This window comes from Copidosoma floridanum, unplaced genomic scaffold, assembly GCF_036245765.1.
Source record: "Copidosoma floridanum isolate Cflo_tuat_1 unplaced genomic scaffold, Cflo_Japanese_pri ptg000024l, whole genome shotgun sequence".
NCBI classification, from domain to species: domain Eukaryota; kingdom Metazoa; phylum Arthropoda; class Insecta; order Hymenoptera; family Encyrtidae; genus Copidosoma; species Copidosoma floridanum.
Window position 1 is genome coordinate 11,370,859 of NW_028321901.1, and position 19,446 is coordinate 11,390,304.

A 19,446-nucleotide genomic window follows, 5' to 3' on the forward strand; every position below is an offset into this window, starting at 1 on the left:
AAATTTTCCCGAACCTGCACTGAGTTCGGCTGCTGCTTCTGCGGCTAAGGTTTTTTATAATTTTTTTATTTCAAATTTCTATAAAACAACTTTATATCAAGGATAGCTTATCTGTTTAGCCTTAATTTTTTAAATATATTTTATTGTATCTGTAGCATTCTTCACAGAACAATAGATTGATTTAAATGTATGATTTGTACATATCACATGAGTCACGTTAAATTGTTTCAGTGACAACCATTCTTCAAATTTGTAAATGAATCTAAGAGGGAGAAAATGTTCCTTTAGTTTTTATTTATTATTTTTTATTTATGATACATTGGATTTTACAAATCATATACCTATTGAAGAGTACTTGACGAAGCCATTTCGTTCAACATAAATTACAACATCGTCTTTAATAATAGATTGAAAAGTAACGATTAAATCTTCATAGGGCACTTCTCCAGAGTTTTAAAAGAAATCATGGTGATTACATTCTAACCATCGATTTTCAAGTTTATTTTCAGGCCTTAGCCTACATCAGGAGTGGGAGGGCTTGAAAAAAAATACTATTGGTGTAGAATCTTCTTCCTCTAATGGTAGAATTGCGACCTCTTAAAAAATGAATTCGTTAAATCTAGTTTTAAAGCCTTGAATATCAATTACGTATTAAACCATTTTTAAGCTAGTACAACTAACAGCCAACTAACATTTATGTTTACTTACAACCTTTTTTTATACCCTATACGTGTATTATAGTTTCTTATTGCACCGCCATGAGGTAGCTCTTTTATCCACGTAACCAAATAGCTTAAAACATATGTTAAAGCACCTTAGGAATCATTTGAGGACGTTATCAATCCGTGTCCGCATCATGGAGCGACTTTCTGATAGTTCTGCTAATGCTGACTGTGAAGAAAATTTTGTGATTTTTTGTGAAATAGTGCGAGTAGAGCATCAACGACTGTTGAATGGTAAAATATAACAAAAATTCAAGATGTAGTTGATAATAGTATGATAGAGCTTGAAAGCATTAAAAACTATCAACAATCTGTGAAATTATCATCGCACATTAGGCAAAAATGATTAAATAATGAGTGTCTCATGACGACTGTTTTGGAAACATTTTTTAAAAAATTGGAATTTCAAGGATATGGTCTTGCTAATACATCAAGCCATAATGACGATGATGCTGTGGTGTGGAAAGAACTTGATAGTGTATTTCAGAATTGTATAAGAACTGTTACTATTGTGAATAGCAAGCACTTGGATGTGGTAAAATTTTTTAACTCTGTGGACAAAGAGTTTGTTTTAAAAGTACCAGAAATTATAAATCAGCAGCATGATTTAATGCTTAATGCAGTTTTAGCAGCTGAATTTGTCTTAGTGAAAAATGATACGGAGACTACTGAAGTAAAGTACTTTAACACTAAGTTGGAATGTATTTTTCATACAAGTGATTTGCATGAATGGTTCGAAAATAATCTTCAGAAACCCAGTGCTACCGACATTGATGAATTCCAAGAATGAGATATCGGTTGGACTTTGCGCTCTATTTAAAATTTAGTAATAAATATAAATGAATATCAGGATATAAATGGTAGTTCTTACATAGAACTACCCAGTTCTATTATTAAAAGAAAAGCTTGCGTTAATGTTCAGAATTTCGATCACCAATGTTTCACATGGACCATGTTGTCGGCACTACATCCTGCAAGTAAAAATGCGTATCGAGTCTCGAACTATAAAAAATATGAAAATTGTTACGATTTCGCTGGGATATAATTCCCAGTGCAACCTAAGCAAGTTCCGAAATTTGAAAAACAAAATGATATTTTGGTTAATGTGTATTTCTTAGAAAAGAGAAAAATACTTTTAAAACTTTTCCCCGTCATTTAACAGCTGAAAAAAAGGCTAAACATGTATATTTGTTACTCATAGAAAATCAGTATATAAAAATCGATAATAAGGAAAAAGTAAGTAAAAAACAAAAAAAGTGTAACAATGAAGATTATGGTGATTTCAATTATCCTAAAATGATAAGAGAGGTAGAAGAAGATGATGCAGAAGAAGATGATATAGAAAAGAGTGAATAGATAAATTATGATCTTAACCGTGCTAATAATAGGATTATAGAAGAGGTTTACGAAGAAGAGGTATACAAAGAAGAAGATACTGAGTCAGAGGAAAGCTTAGAGAGCAGGGTTATTGGTTTTTGGATACAGGCACGATCAGATACAGTTAATGACGTACAAGTGTAATAACTTAAAGCCTTGTAGAAAGCTATGCACTTTTTTTTATGTATAATTCTTTGAGTAAGAGTTTGGTTACTTTCAGGTTTGGGCAGATTTAATATACACATCTCGGAGTTATCAAAAAAACTTGGAGAAAAATCTTATTAAAAAATTGCCAAAACAATACCAAAAAGTTTTGGACATTGTTGGAGACGAATCAGCAGATTTTTTCAATGAACAAGCTGTAAAAGCTAAGAAAAAAGCACCTAAGAAACCGTTACCCATTTCTAAAAGAAAATTGATACACTCAAATGATCAACCCGCTAAAAGGTACAGTTATGTTTTAACATGTTTGCTGAAATAGTTGTGATTTGTAAGTGTACATTCATATTTAACATTTTCAACTCGTTTATTGTAGATCATTGAGCACAAGCTCATCATATGAAAATTCACCCACAATAAAAACACCAAGTCCAATGTCATCTCTTAGCTCAATGCAAAACCACCTGTCTCATGGAAGCTATCCTCAAGTAGGAAGTCCAGCATTAGCGCAGCAGTTGTCCGATCAGCTAAAGTCAATTTTTGAGCAGCAGAATAAAGCAGGGATGGAGATATTTCAGCATTGTTCCAAGAGTATTGATCGACAATCTCTAAACGTGCAGGAACTGTGCACCTGTGTACGTCAATTATGCAAATTATTTGCAGCTTACGTGAAGGAGGAAAAAGTGAACAGTGACAAGAATATTAATGAAAACCAATCAATAGACTTGACAAGAGAGGATGAAGATCAACAGCAAATGGCAAGTGGACCTACTCATCGTACTGCAGATAGACAAGAATTTAAAGACAATGAAGATGAAGATTTATACCCTGAATTTTGGATAGATGACAATGAAAGAGAGAAATACTATTCTAAGAAAAAATAAACTGACTTGAACGTGTTCTTTTTTATATAATTTGATACGTATACTGATGATTTTACTTATTCCAATGTAATAATAATGCAAGTGTTAATTTGTCAAAAGTATATGAACTGAAAGTATTTTGTATTGCCAAAAAACTAAAGTAAGTCTGTAAAAAGGAAAGTCAAAAATAGAAATAGATTTAAAACTTTGGTAAATTGTTTTAACGACAGTAAATCATGATACGTTACTTATAGAAAAGAAACTAAAAGTTGTGAAAATCTAGCTACCTGGTTTCTTAAAGAAATGTGAGATCTCACTATAAATTTACAAAGTATGTATAATATTCCAGTACCAATAAGATTATTAACTGAAGAAGAGAATTCTCATTTTTTCAATGCTGACAAATGTCATACCTGCAAGATATATATTAAAAATGATGATAAAATTCAGGATCATTGCCATTTGACTCGAGAGTAAATATTATTTATTACACTTCTTTAATGAATACTATCTTAATAAATATTGTTTTTAATTTCAGATATCGAGGCTCTGCACATAATGAATGTAATCTCAAATACCAAGATTTGTGAACAGTACCCATAGTTTTCCACAATCTAAGTAACTATGATGCTCATTCATTGATGCAAGAACTTGTTACTTTTTTTCCAGGAAGAGTACAAGTAATACCTTAGACGAAAGAAAAACATATTTCTTTCACAAAATATATTGAGGGAACGAGAATCAACTTACTTTTTATTGACTCTTACCGATTTTTACCTTTATCGCTCGATAAGTTGGTATCCTGCTTGGAACAGCATAAAATTTCAAAGACTACTTTTAGTCAAGACGATGCATACAGTATAGATCGAATCAAATTGTTAAAAAAAGGGTTGTTTCTATGTGATAATGTAAAATCATTTGAAAAACTCCAAGAAACAGTGCTTACATCGAAAAATGATTTTTATAGCAAATTATATGACGCACATTTAAGTACTAAAGATTATATACATGCTTTAACAATATAGAAAATATTTAATATAGCAAATCTCGGGCAATATTCAGATTTATACCTCAAGGCAGGTGTACTTATATTAGAAGTTTTTGAATACCTTAGAAGTAATTGTCTAGAGGTATACAAGTTAGATACTGATCACTATTTTACAACATCAGGCTTCATTTGAGATGCTATGTTGAAAAAAACCAAAGTAAGTTGAAATATATACACAAAAAGTTTCACTAGAACATTAAAAAATAAATTTATAACTTTTTTTACAGATTTCACTAGAACTCATTGCTGTTATTGACATGTTTATGTTTATTGAAAAAGGCATAAGAGGAGGAATAAGTCATTGCTGCAACAGATATGCCGAAGGAAATAATCACTATATGGATGGTTACAGAAAAAATGATGTTGAAATATATATAATCTATTTGGATGTGACAACTTTAAATGGTTGGGCTATGACTCAACGACTTCCTTCTGATGGATTTGAGTGGGTTGAAAACGTTGAAAAACAATCTCACGATTTTTATATAATTAGCAATGAAAGTGATGATGGATGTATTTTAGAAGTAGATTTGGAATACTCAAAGTTGCTCTATGATTCTCATAAAGACTTATCATTCTGCTCTGAACACATTTCAGCTCCAAATTCAAAACAGAAAAAATTAATGACCACATTACCCAGTAAGCATAAATATGCACTTCATTATGAAACTCTCAAACAAGCTGAAAATCATAGATTAAGAGTAACAAGAATTAATCGGGCTTTAAAGTTTCAGCAAAATAAATGGCTCAAGGAGTATCTAGACCTAAATAGTGATAAAAAAAATATTTTTGGAAAGACAATAGAGAATGAAAGAAAGCGAATCAATGTTAAGCTCTTAGACCACTGGGATAAGCGTTACGGTGTAGGCGCATATTTTGCTAAACCCAACTTTCGTAGCTGTGATATTTTTGATAAAAATTTTGTACCAATTCAATTACTACGATTGGAAGTAATGATAAGAAAACCCATATATATGTAGGTCTTAGTGTATTAGACTCATCTAAAACGCTTGTATACAGCTTTCATTATGATTATGTGATTTCTAAGCTAAAAAATAATTTTTAACTGTTGTATGCTGATTCAGACAGTTTAATATATAAAATTAAAAACCATGATATTTATGAAATTATGAAAACTGACATTCAGAAATTCGATACATCTAACCATCCCGAAGATAATAAGTATAAAATGCCGCTTAAAAATAAGAAAATCGTGGGATTTATGAAAAATGAGTTCAATTGCAATATTATTACGGAATTCATTGGTCTCAGAAGTAAAATGTACAGCATTCTCGTTTGAATCAAGACTTATTAAAAAAAGCAACGGGTGTTAAGACCAATGTTGTTAAGGCCACCATTGGTTTTGATGATTACATAGATTGCCTAAGCAATCAAAACATAAACATAAATCGAGAGCAAATTAATGTTAGATCTTGTCTGTTTAAGATTCATTCTGAAAAAACAAAAAAAAATAGCTCTTTGCTCTCGTGATGATAAAAGATGCATTTTCCCTAATGTCACTGGCACATTACCCTGGGGCATTATAAAGTAAATCATAAACAGCGAGATGGAGTGGTAGAAGAAGAAAAAGCTAAAGAGTCTGTAGAAAATGTAACGAGTCCAAGAAATGAGAGTCATGTTGATAAATCAGCGAGGGACTATAAAATAATTAATGGAGAACTGAGATTCACAACACATGGAGACAAAGAAAAGAAAAAAAATCATAACGAGGACAGACGGGAAACAGCTTGCATAGGAGAGAGGACTCGAGACGGCATTAACTTGGTGACATCACGAAAAGAAATAGAGGAACTTTTACATCCGGAGCAACTGCCAAATAAGCGTACATATGATCAAATGCGGAACAATGTGTGAAGTATCATAACTTTAAGTTTTCATGATAGCGAGCAATGCAGTGTTAACTCCATCACTGACTCATCGTCCAGTGAGAATGATGAAATAAATAAAGAACGTAACAGAGAAGAACAGAAAAGTGACGACAACGGGCAAAAATTAACTTGTCAAAAAGAAGCGAGTGGGAGGGAGATTGCTATAGTAGAGCAACCTCATGTGGTAGTAAAACTTCATATGAAAAACCGCACCAACAATTGCATTCTAGTTTGATCAGAGTTGCCAGACAGCGACATCAAGTTATCGACCGTTTAGTATTTGAAGCAAGGGGTATCGACCAATAACAACCTCGCAAGAGAACAAGTGTGGAGATGGATAATTTTGAAGAACTCTTATTGAGAAAAAGGGCAAAACACAATTTTAAGGTAAATATAAATTTGTTTTCTTAATACTCATATTTTTTTATCTACCTTTTTTTCTTTCTTTTTTTTCATGAATATTAAAACTAATAAAAAATTGTGTTTTTTTCGTTACAAATGTCCGATCTGGCAGCTTGAAATAAAGCCGCTTCTGGAGGCTTCTTTCCATGCAAGAAAAACACTGAGACGACACTAAACCATAACTATATGGTTACCAAATTAAAGAAAGTTAATACTAAATACGGAATGAAGGCAGTTGTAGAACTGAATGATGACTTTTAAATATTTTTACCTAGTGCAGTGTCAAGGAATATTGATGATAATGAAGTGCTGTATAATAATTTATTATATTTCATACAGAAAATAAAGCTCTTTATAACTTGTAGTGGTTGTCACATTTAATTTTTAAGTGTATAGGTTAAATAGTTTTTGTGGGAATAACAAAAAAAAAAAAAACTACGTATTGTATTTTTTCGTAAAAAATTTTCTTTAATAAATCAACTTCTTTACAATTCAAATATTTTTGTTTACTTAATTTTTTTCCATATATTTTCCATATATTTTCTATATATCATTTTTTTTTTACAATTGATGTATTTATATCCAGCTATTGTGGATATTGTCAAAATCCAACCATTTAACGAAAATTTTGTTTTTTTGTTGGCGTACAATTTTTTCCACAAGATAAGTATTTGGATACTTGGTTTTCTGTAGTTCTTGCTCCTAAAAGTCACCAGGGATTGGCTGCTGCTGATAATCCCCCAAATGGTAAGTGAATGGTTTTGTTGGTGCTACTCGGGTCACAGTAAAAATTTCTATATACCAGTTAGGTGTAAAACCTTTTTCAAAGACTTGTTAAGTATTACCCACACGTACTTTATCACCAACTTTCAATTTTGATTTTGCCCTTTTTTTTTGAATACATGAATTTTTGTAAAATATTTTTTTCATTAGCTACTAAAACATCTTTTGGCTTTACACCAATTATTCGGTATTTTCGATTATTGTAAGAAGTTATCAGCTGTTGTCAAATATTGAGCCACTTGTAATTATCTCTTACACTAAACTTTTTCCACATAGCAAGCTTTAGGGTACGATTAAATCGTTCACATATAGACGCCTTCAGATTACTGTTCGTGGAGTATAAGTTCATTTTGAAATTTTTCATGAGACCTTGAAAACTTGCGTTGTAAAACTCTTTACCACGGCTGGTTTGCGAATTTGTTGGAACTTTTTCTTCCTTTATTATAGTTTTTATAGCTGTTGTCACATCTGTACCAGTTTTATTCTTTATGGGAACGGCCCATGCATGCTTGAAAAATACATCTATGACTGTGAGTAAGTATCTGTAACCCTTATTTTCACGAGCATAAGGTATCATCTCCCCAAGATCTGTTTGCCATGTTTCATCTAAGCCCCGAATATTAAACTTTCGGTGGAGGTTGCTACGTCTTGCAGGCTTATAAAGCTCTTTCACTACTGCTTCCATCCTTTTTAACTGTCTTCTGGAGTTTTATTAGATATCTGGGTCAAAATATCTTTAATTCAGGAACCGGATTAAAAAACTCGATCTGCACGAATTAAATTTTTGAATCTTTTTATTTTTAACTAGAAAACTATGCATTTAACAAAGAAACTGTAAATAGAAAAAAATTGCGTTTTTCGGTTCTCTATAAGCTATTTTTTTTTTAACGATTTGTTAAGTTTTATAATTCGTTTTATGACAGAACTTTGTAGGACCTCCGAGAGCAGATCGAGTTATTGAATCCGGCTCCTCAATTGGATTTATTTCACGCTACATATTTAGTATTGTTTCTGAGAATACATCGCTCAAATTGCTCACTAGTAGATTCATTTTTTCTTGTTCATCTAAAATGAAACTTCTTTCTTTCTGCAAAAAAGTAAGATTTATAGCATCATTAGGTTAAACAACTGATGCAACATGGCAGAATATTTTATTTTTGGAATCAAATTGACCATCTGAGGTGAGCTTACATCCAATTCCAAGAGGACCTCGACTACTACCTTCAGACTTAGCTGATCCACGTCCGAATACATCAATGTTCGTTTTAATACTGAAGTTAAATTTATTAAGCAAGCTTAATATGTAATATTAGCTTTACGAAGCTCCTTAACGATTGAATTTATTTCGTTAGTATAACTAGGATTACCTGCCGATCTTTCTGCCACTAGCAATCTTAGTCGGTTAACTAGCTCGTTAGGGTAATCCTAGTAAATATAATCCGTTTGCGTATGACGTTTAAAAATTTTTAATGAAGGTTTGGATCCACCTTTTTTCTTTAGATGTGTCAGATTAAATAATGGAGCAATAACATCATTAAACCTTTTAGTGTTGTATGGACGAATAGTCTCATTTTTATAAAATTTTCTTTTATGCGCACTTAAAGTTTCTAAAATATGTTTGTATTGAGCTAAATAATCTGATGTCATTTATGATTTATCAGTATGCTTTTTAATGAGTAACTCCAACAACTCATTAGTCATTAGATATCTTAGGTTTATTATTTGAATTTGATTATTTTTTAAATAAATGGGTGAATCACCTAGTACATTTTGTTTATTTTTTTTCTCTTCTTATCCCATAAATTCGATCTAATTCTGGCTTATTTTCATCAAGTATTTTTAAATAAAAATTCATGGATAAAGTTTTATTTATATCATGCGCTGAATCACCATCATGATTACTTTTTTCAACATCAGTATCACAGTCTTTGAAACATCATTGGATAAAAACGTATCTTCATTATCACTGTTACTGTTAGCTGATTAAAACATTGATGTGTCGATATGTTTGTTTAGTTCAAAAGGCTTGAAAGGCTCTTTGGATTGAGATTCAAAGCTTTTGCGGTACATTTTTTTCCTCATTTGTTTTATAGATGATTTTATGAAGTGGATCAGTAATAAGCTTGAAAGTCTCACTTATCTGTTTTTCAAAATTTTCTGACCTTAACTTTAACAATCGATGCTTACGTTTCACAGCTTTTCTCGCTTTCTTAATTTGTTGAAATCGTGTTTTTTCTTATAAAATGCATCCATGTTTACCGCTTGATAGTTAACGAAAGACTGATGCATGCTTAATGTAAATGAGTAATATTTATTCCAAAGGAGTCAAATCCTCTCCTATACCTACCATTATTTACATCTCTTTCCTTGTCTATTACGACAAATCCATGTTTCCCAGCTCCCCAGCATTTAACACATAATTTTTTGAAGTCATCATACGTCATATCAGCATTAATATGATCATTATAGATGTTTTTCAAAATCATATCATCTTATCGAAATATTACTAAGATGTTTAACTTATCTTTGACTAAATGCTTTGGAACTTGAGCATAAGATTGACAAAGATAGAAGCTGTCAACATTTTTGTGATGCCCCATGCAGAAAAAGGCTCTCACATTATCTTGTTTTTTACAGGCAATGTCATCGAAAATCATTATGGAGTTGGGTAGTGCCTTATCCGGCAATATAACTGATTCATGCTCGCTAAACGAGAAATATTTTACGCCATCAATGGGATCTAATAGTTCTTTTAGAAATTTATACTTGGGTTGATTAAGAGATTTTAAGTACAAATAAAAATTCTCAAATCTCAATCCATTGGTATGAGTAATAAGAGATAGTAAGCTATTTGTTTTTCCACAAATACGATGGCCTGCAAAAAACAGCAGTTATAGTATTGGGTAGCAAATTGGGTAGAAGGTAATAGTGTAATCAGTATGTTTTTAAACAGTTATCCCTTTTTTCATTTTTTTAACATAAATATCGTGCTACTGATGTTTACGAGCTCAGTTGACGTTTCACACTCGAGAAGTGTTGATAATTCATCGACGAAAAGGTCATGGTATCATAAATACAGCCATAGACAAACTGCTAGTAGAACTGAAGGTACCAGGATATCAGTATTGTGGACTGGCACTAAACTAGCTAAAAGATTAGCCCGTGTAGATCTGGGTATCAACCTATTGGATGAAGCTTGTAAAAAACACGATACAGCTTATTCTCAAAACCCTGATGACATTACGACTAGAAACGTAGCAGATACAATTCTTTCGGAAAAGGATTGGCAATGCTTTAAAGCTAAAGATTCAAGTAATGGTGAAAAGGCTACCGCTTTTGCTGTGAGCAGCGCAATGAAAGTGAAATTAAAATTAGGTATGAGTTTATCAAAGACTAAAAAACCAAAAAAAGTTAGAAAAAAAAAAAAATTGAAAAGATAGTGACTTTGAAAAACTTCATTTAAAGTGCTAAAAAGTCTATAGTTACAAGTAAATGTGTTCGCAAAATTGTAAGTTCTACTTGAAAAGGAGCTCGAGCAGCCAGAAAAAAGCAGGTGGTAAGAAAAATATTAAAACACCCCTCATGTTACATATACCTCAAAAGATTAGAGGTTTTTCATCATTTATCGTACCTGAATTTTACAGGTCTAAGCGCTATAGGGGATATTACTTATGGTGTGAGTGGTAAGTATAAAACAATTAATCAAGCAAACGAAGCCAAAAAACGACTTGAAGAGGGTGCGAGGCACAATAAAAGAATGGAAGCTATTTTCCTTGGTAAAGGCCTCATAAAAAAAAGGTAAGGTCCATACTTAAAACCAGGAAGGGAATTTTAAAAAAAACGTTTGAAGTAAAACTGACTAATCGAGCTCTCACAAATAAAAATGTTATGAAATATGCAAAAATGTTGAAGATACCACATTTTCGAGGAGTATTCATGAGAAACAATATGCCATTTATTAGTCCACATCAAAATGAATCAGCTATTGTCAATCTAGATGATAAAGAAGGTCCTGGTACCCATTGGGTTGCATACAAAAAACAAGGTGATGACGTAACATATTTCGATAGTTTTGGTGATCTACAACCACCGCTAGATTTGATATTATGCCTCAATGTTGGTATTATTAAGTTTAATTACTAAAGATATCAAGAATTAAATACTTATAACTGTGGGCATCTCTGTCTAAGATTTTTAAGTAATAATCTAAACCGTAAGCCTTTATAAGAAAGTGATAAAAAAAAATTTATCATTTATCGATGAACCGTCGTAAGAGATGCATTCACTTTCAGTTTATCTACACAGAGATAAATTTTGTACCATCACAGTTCAGAACCCTACTGCACTGCTACAGTACGAATGAATCAGGCTCTCTTCGTTTCAGAGTTTGTACGCATACAGTACAGCGCAGCATTTAACGGTCGAAGTCCGAGGGAGGGGGCTATTTGAGCCCAGACGTTAAGACTCTCCGAGTCTACGTCCAAACGTCAGAGCTCAGACAGCCCCCTCCTTTGAATTTCTACAGTTCAATGCTGCGCTGTACTATATGCGTTCAATGTTTGGGTTAGGCGACAGGCATCGTCCATACTGTAGGAGCTTAGTGATGCATCGGACTTCAGCAACACAACCACTCTTACTCCTATGGTACAAAGTTTACCTCTGTGTAGTATATCATCCGTTCTCGAAGCACAATATCCACTTTCCTCCGATTGAGCTCTCACCGCAAAAAAATTATGTTATTGGTTTAGTGGAATTACTCACATTTAATTCCATACCTAATATTGACGAGAGTAATATTAAATTTTACGTGGTCGAAAAGGTGGTTACTTTACCAATAGGCAGCTATGCAATTCAATGCTACGTGGCAGCCGCCCACTCAAAGGGAGGAGTTTCATACCCTGCAACAGCTCCCCCCTCGGTGAGCCAGAACCCTTACGCTACATCTCTCCCCTTGGTAAGCCAGAAGCCTCATGCTACAGCTTGCCTCAGGGGTAAGGGGGAGGTGAGCCAGAACCCTCCTAGTATACCTACTAGTTTCAGTTACAGTATTTATTAAGGCTGTTATTTTATGTACATCTATGTGAATTGGGTATAAAGATATAATAACCGCGCTTTTCGGGCGTTTGTGTTTCTACTTGGGTCCCTAGAGACGTAACGTACTATTTCCCATAAATTTTATTACATCTTGCTTAGCTAAACAATTTTTTTTAAATCAACACTGGTATGTAATTATTATTTAGTATTTATTACATTCTGCAGTATTTCTATGTTCACTTTCAGTTGTATTAAGAATGGAACGGTTCCTTCAGTCTCATTTCCTAGGACTGTCTGAGTTATTTGTATGTAAGTATACGTTTTCAATCCAAGTTTCAAAGTCATGTCGGTATCGTTAATATGTTGTAGTACTCTACAGTTTAACAAATTATTCGTAAAATATTTGCATTGGATACGATAAATAATGCATGACTCTTTTAAAATTTGTTGAAAAGTTAGCTAAAAAATTTCCTTGAAGGCATACGTGTATATGATCTGCAAGCTCTTACATAAAGATTCGTTTATAAAAAAAAATATTGTACCCTTAAAACATTGAGTAATAGAATTCAAAATTTTAATTTTAGATCTTTCGAAGTTAGTAATAAATCACCTGTTGTAGCCATTTATGACTCATCGAAGACCAAAAGTAAATTGAATTTTAAAATTTTGGCAGCTGAAATGCTTTGATTAGTGCGTATTTTTAGAGTACTGCTCGGTGATTTGATACCACAAGATGATGAATACTGGCAGATGTATTATTACTTACATAAATCAATAGACATTACAACTATACCATATTCTGTTTGCTCTGACGCATAATACGCATTACAAATAAAAGTTATTCTTTGTTTAAAATTTCGTCAAATATATTTCAAATTTTCTAACATAAAACATTCTATAACACCGATGAATAACAATAAACATGAACTTTAAAAATAATCGATTTCTACAAATTTATAAAATCGAAATAAAAGCCAATATTAAACCAAAACTATACATTTCAGAAGTACGTCATAGTTGAAATAAAAATAATAAGCCTTACCAGATAAAATTTGCATAAGATCATGCTAAGATGAAGCTATTCATATACGTACATGTTTATATACCCACATGCACCCACACACAACTCTTTTTATTCTTAGTTATGTGACTTTAATACTTATCGGTAAATTAGAAATTCATACGACCAATAGTATACAAGCGAATGTTGATACATCTAAATCATTGTATCAAAAGGTGCATATGCATAGATGGCGGCACTTTCAATACAAGCACTCCACATCCTCCATACATGCCCTTTTTTCAATATCCAATATACTTAAGACTCATAATATCAAACACATTAATTCTTCTTTAAGAAAATTTTCTTAAGAAATAAATAAGAATGAGTAAAATATCCTCCCTGGGTGCGGATTGGACACACAACCTCCTGTTTACTAGACAGTTGCTCTCATAGAGATAATATAATAGAGGAAGCGAACTGTATATTCTTCTGTAAGTGGAAGCGTACGGTAAGTAGACAGAGGAAGGCGACTGTTTTGGTCTTGCATCTCTCTCTGCTCTCTGCATTGATTGGCTGCTGCTTGAAAGTGTATATAGTAGTAATTATAGTAGAGCTGTAGGTATATATATTGCATTAGAGGCAGAAGAGGGCATTTAAAATAGCCAATCAGGATAAGAGCAGAGAGAGATGCAAGACCAACACAATCTTCTTTCTCTGTCTAGCATCTGTATGCGGTCACGGCTTGTTCGCTTCCTCTATTATATTATCTCTATGGTTGCTCTACCTCTTGAGTTACCAAAGAGCTGTACATTCACTCGCACCGCAAGTTTAGATAAGTTTCTCATTTTTAATTTTTAGAGCTGTCTTTTTCCTATTTTCTTAAAAAAAGAAACGATGTGGCTTAGTATTATGAGTCTTAGTATATTGGATATTGAAAAAAGGGCATGCATGGAGGATATAAAGTGCTTGTATTGCAAGTGCCGCCATATATGTATGTGCACCTCTTGATACAATGATTCAGATGTTTCAACATTCGCTTGTATACTATTGGTCGTATGAATTTCTAATTTACCGATAAGTATTAGAGTCACATAACTACTTTATCGAGCTTAGGTGAAAGACAGGTCTAAAAATTAAAAATTAGAAACATATCTAAACTTACGGTGCGAGTGAATGTGCAGCTCCTCGGTAGCTCAAGTGGTAGAGCAACCGTCTAGTAAACAGGAGGTTGTGTGTTCGATCCACACCCAGGGAGGATATTTTTTTCATTCTTATTTATTTGTTCAGAAAATTTTCTTGAAAAAAGAAACTAAGTGGTTTATTATTATGAGTCTTAAGGATATTGGATATTGAAAAAAAGGGCATGTATGGAGGATATAGAGTGCTTGTATTGAAAGTGCCGCCATCTATGTATATTCACCTCTTGATACGATGATTTAGATGTATCAATATTCACTTGTATACTATTGGTCGTATGAATTTCTTTATATTCTCATCCAAGTATGACTTAGTAGAAAATTTGCAGAAGTAGAATTTGTTGATAAAATCCTATGGTATAGTTTGACTGTACGAATACATCAAAGTAAATCAAAATATACCAAAAAAAATTATTCTTTTATATTTATGAATATTTTTTTCTTTTAAACGCTTTTTTTTCAGTTTTTATCTTTTTTTTTTAGTAAAATACAATGCTATGTGAATAATTTTCTGACTCTGTATATTTTGTAACTTATAGCATGCTATTATTTTTTTGTACTCATAGTCTACTTACAGTTAACTAACAACGATAACTAAAAAAAAATCAATTTTTTGAAAAAAAATTGACTATCAAAACTTGATAAATTAAAATTTTGTAAAATAAAGAGGCTAAAACTCCTTTTTTTTAAACAAGTAGTATACGTCATGTTTGATTAATATCGATTAAAGGATTTCAGAGACATTACTATTTGTATACATAAATACAAACTCTTACACACACAATTTTTTTTTTTTTTTAATAAATTATGTCACAAGGAAGCACTCAGCAATTACTGTTAAAAAAGTACTTTTATTATTTATTAAAAGATAATGCAGACTACATTTAATTAAGAGCGTAGAAACTCAACATATGTATATACTCTTTATGACATAGGGTGCTCTATTACTCCAAAGTAGAAAAGTAATCATACCAATCCGTTAGTTTACGTGTTTTTCCACGTATGGCGCTACTCCATGACATAAATATGCCACTGTCAGTAATGCAGCTGTACCGAAGTTTTCTCAGTTTACTTTGGATGCTACCAGTGCCTTTGCTTATGTCAAGCTTTGTGCTAACTCTGATATTATTAAAAACTCTACATGTAAGCTGCACTGTCATCATATTCAATAGAAGTAAGGTATTTTTTGACTCAATTTTTCTACCAAGTACAAAGGAGAATCAAAACGAAAACTTAACTATACTATTCGAGAAAAAAAGCACCTTTTTGAATTCATAGCTTATGCATTCCTTCTTTTATTTTTTAGTGGGTTGATCATACTTGATTCTATTTGTATTGGCTATTTATAGCAATTAATTTTAACTAACCATCTACTTGATTTTTATTTTTCTTCTTAAAGCAGAAAAAGACTCACTGAGCAAGATAAAAAAGTCTCATTCTAGAAAATAAATTAATCTAAGAAAAATATACTCAGTTACTCAATAGTAAATTTTACATAGATAATTGATAAAATACTGATACCGAAAACTTTATTTTAGTTATCAGTACAAAGTTCAATGTTTTATTACAGGTTAAAAGAAAGCAACAAAGAAAAGTACTTAGTAATTAGTACAATGATTAAATAGAAACATGCTTTTCCGTTTTCTAGGAAAAAATCATTCTCACGATAACGTAACTCGAATTTGGTTTAAGGGTTTTGCTCCATAATTTAATTTTATGCACTGATGGCCGTTATAAGAATTTCAAAATTTTCTGTCTTCTATTACAGATTGGTCTCATTATTTATTATTTAGATATTATTATCAATGACTCATGTATTAGTAAGCATTAAGTGTCTAATCTATTTACAGGATGAACAAATAAGATCTAAAAATTTGAAGAACATACTAAGTAAACGCATATTGAATCTACAAAAAAAGAAAAGGCAACTTTTGTGTCACAAAAACCGTTACATAACTGAAGTCACAAAAATATTTGAAGATGTAGGTAAATTAAAACATGAAAAAGATTCATTACTTCATAAATTTGAAGAGACAAATATTTCAGGAACCATATGTAAAAGGTTAGTATTAAAAAAATTTTTTTTTCATATTGCATAAACATCTAAATTTAATTTACAACAATACTGCTTTAAACAATAGTAACGTACTATTAAACTTTTAATAATTAAATGGCCAAAGACTGCTAACAAAAATTTCAAGTAGATTCTACAAGATTTTTCATACTCTTATGACTAAAACTATCACAAAGAGAAGTTTCTGCTATCTAGCATATCTAAGATAGTGGATTTACGTTAGGAAAATAATTTTTTTCCTTGCATTAAAGTATTTATTGTATTTATTATATTTATTATTTATTGTCGAATACATCTGTTTCAGATACGTAAATTCTAAAATTTTAGAAATGTCGTATTTTTGCTACTCTTAAACTTTGACTAGCTACATACTTCGAAATTTCTGCCATAGTAAAAAATGTTAGAGTTAAATATTTCAAAAATTATTTTTTAAATAACGATCAGTTGGGCAGTCTGATTTTTTTAGTGTGTTTCCCTACAAAATCTTATATTTTTTACATCATGTATCATGGCTATCAAGTTCCAAATGAACTAAATTACGTTGCGTTGCTATATAATATACATACCGAATGCAGAGCCAATACATAATAATACAAAATAAGTATACGTCATATATTAACATAGTGGTAACATTAAAATTTTGAATTTAGTAAAGGTGAACTATTGAGATCTAAGTGGCCGTTTAATAGTGTGCCTGAATTTTTGAACTTATTGATTTCCATTGCTTCTAAAAAACTTTTATTGCAAATATGTTAGATATCATAGTGATTATTGAAAATGTTTACATTCTATTAAATGACTAAAATACGTTAATTTGCCAGTCTTATTGTTAAAAGCACTTTTATGTTTTTTGTCTCGTCTTTCAAACATTCTACCCGTTTGGCCAAAATACAATTTATCACAACCTGGTGTACCACAATATCTCTTGTAAACGCCTGATTTCTTTTCTTCATTGATTTTGTCATTGTTGTTTTTTATTATTTTTTCAGAATTGTTATTTGTCTTGAGCGCTAAATGAATATCACATTGTTCTAAAATTGAACAATTTTATAAGTATGTGGACCGGTATAAGTTAATATGTGGTACCGACGATCATCATCCTTTGAGACAAGAGGAAGGCATTGTCTATAACTTTTTTTAGTCTTACTTTATTGAGTATGTTATTTATAATAAGTGGATTATAACCATTGTCAAATGCTAATTATTTAATAGTGCTTAATTCATAGTCAAAATCTCTTAAGGTATCGTTAAAAGTCTATGCACAAAACTGTAAAATGTGGCCATTTTATGTCAATATGGATGTAACGATTTATTGTGAATGATGGTATCTGTGTACAAAAGTTTACGATGGATAGTAAAAGAAACTCGACAATTATTTTTGATAATTAAAAGGTCTAAGAAATTAATTTGGTTATTATTTTCGATTTCTAATGTCAATTGTATGTTGCTATGTAAACTATTAAGAAAATTTAAGAAAATATTGGTCTCTGTGTACCCGTTCAACAAACAATAATATCGTCTACGTATCTATGCCAAAACAGTCATGGGACTTCCGACAGGAATGAAAACTTAAAACTATGAATTATATTTTTACTTAAGTTCTGAAATGAATTAGTAGCTATCCAAATAATTTACTGTTTTTGAAATAAGTTATCTAAAGTTATGGCATTTATATAACTACGTGGGTTGTGATAATACATATGATAACATGCATATCTCTTCATTATACCTATATATTTTGAGTAATAAATTATAAAGTTGATTACACGACAATACAGGTATTCCTTAAGCTGGAAATTCTGAAAATTATGCGATTTGTCATGAAAATATTCGTACTAAATTTTACAACAACGGATACTGAGGAGTGAGAAAAAATTCATTGAAGAACTTAGACAATTTACGTCCGATGTAGGCTTATTATCATTTTTTAATGAATTTATTTGGAGTCCTTGACATGCAACTCGTAAATAATTAAATTAATTTTGCAGCAGAAACTGTTAATACTTACGTAAAAGAAAATGTTATTTCGATTTTTTTAATAAATAATTGAGTTTTCTGAATACGCTTTTAAATAATTTGTAGAATAATTGTTAATTACTACTAATGTGTTTTTTTAAGGAAGAGAGTAAGGTAATTGAACTTGCAATTAAACATGAAATTATACATTTTCAAGTTAAAATAATTTTAGTATTATGTAAGATATTATAAAGTATAATTTAATTAATAACGAAGAGTGACGACGTGACAACAGTTAATTGCAAATATATATGTGTGCGCGTATGTGTACGGTAATACAGCTTATAAAGACCACTAGTCACGTATATACACTACAAATTGTCGCGTAGGTGTGCAATTATACGCAGTTGAACTTGCATGGGTAATCGATACTATTGGATATACACTATACACTTATACAGTAATACTGTAGTAACATTAACTGTATACAGTTTACAGTATACACATTGACACATGGCAAAAAGCTATATACTAATATAGTAGGTAGTTACACATGGTTAAAAGTTACTTCGGTATCGGTAGCTTGGTACCTGAGTACCTGACTTGGTAGTTACTTACACCATTTACCCATACATATGCGGTGTGATTCGAAATTCAAATGTGCACTATGCGTTAGACAAGGAGAGAGTACTTAAGCCATATGTATATCCATAGTACCCATACTACCATACCCCACCGTACTCTGCCGTGCCGCCAAGCTACTCTCTCCTTTTTTACTACCGGCCAATACAGAGTGGGCTCCTTCTCTCCTCCTGCCCCCCTCGCCTTTACATTATTCTCCCGCGCTCACACACGACTCTCTGTAGGGATCGCCTTGCTTTTAAATGAGAGCGATCTGACGCGAAACCAAGAGTTTTTCTCCATCCAAAATCGCCCAACG

The 19,446-nt window shown here is 31.7% G+C and overlaps 1 protein-coding gene across 3 annotated transcripts in view; it reads left to right on the forward strand.

Annotated features, from left to right (window-relative positions):
* The window catches only part of fidipidine (coiled-coil domain-containing protein 93), a 525,830-nt gene that overhangs the window by 391,590 nt on the left and 114,794 nt on the right, over nucleotides 1–19,446 (forward strand). For all 3 annotated transcript variants that reach the window (XM_089595045.1, XM_089595044.1, XM_089595046.1), the window contains one exon: nucleotides 16,327–16,538. In XM_089595045.1, coding sequence (XP_089451171.1) covers nucleotides 16,327–16,538 — 212 coding nt within the window. The remainder of the gene's footprint in view (nucleotides 1–16,326; nucleotides 16,539–19,446) is intronic.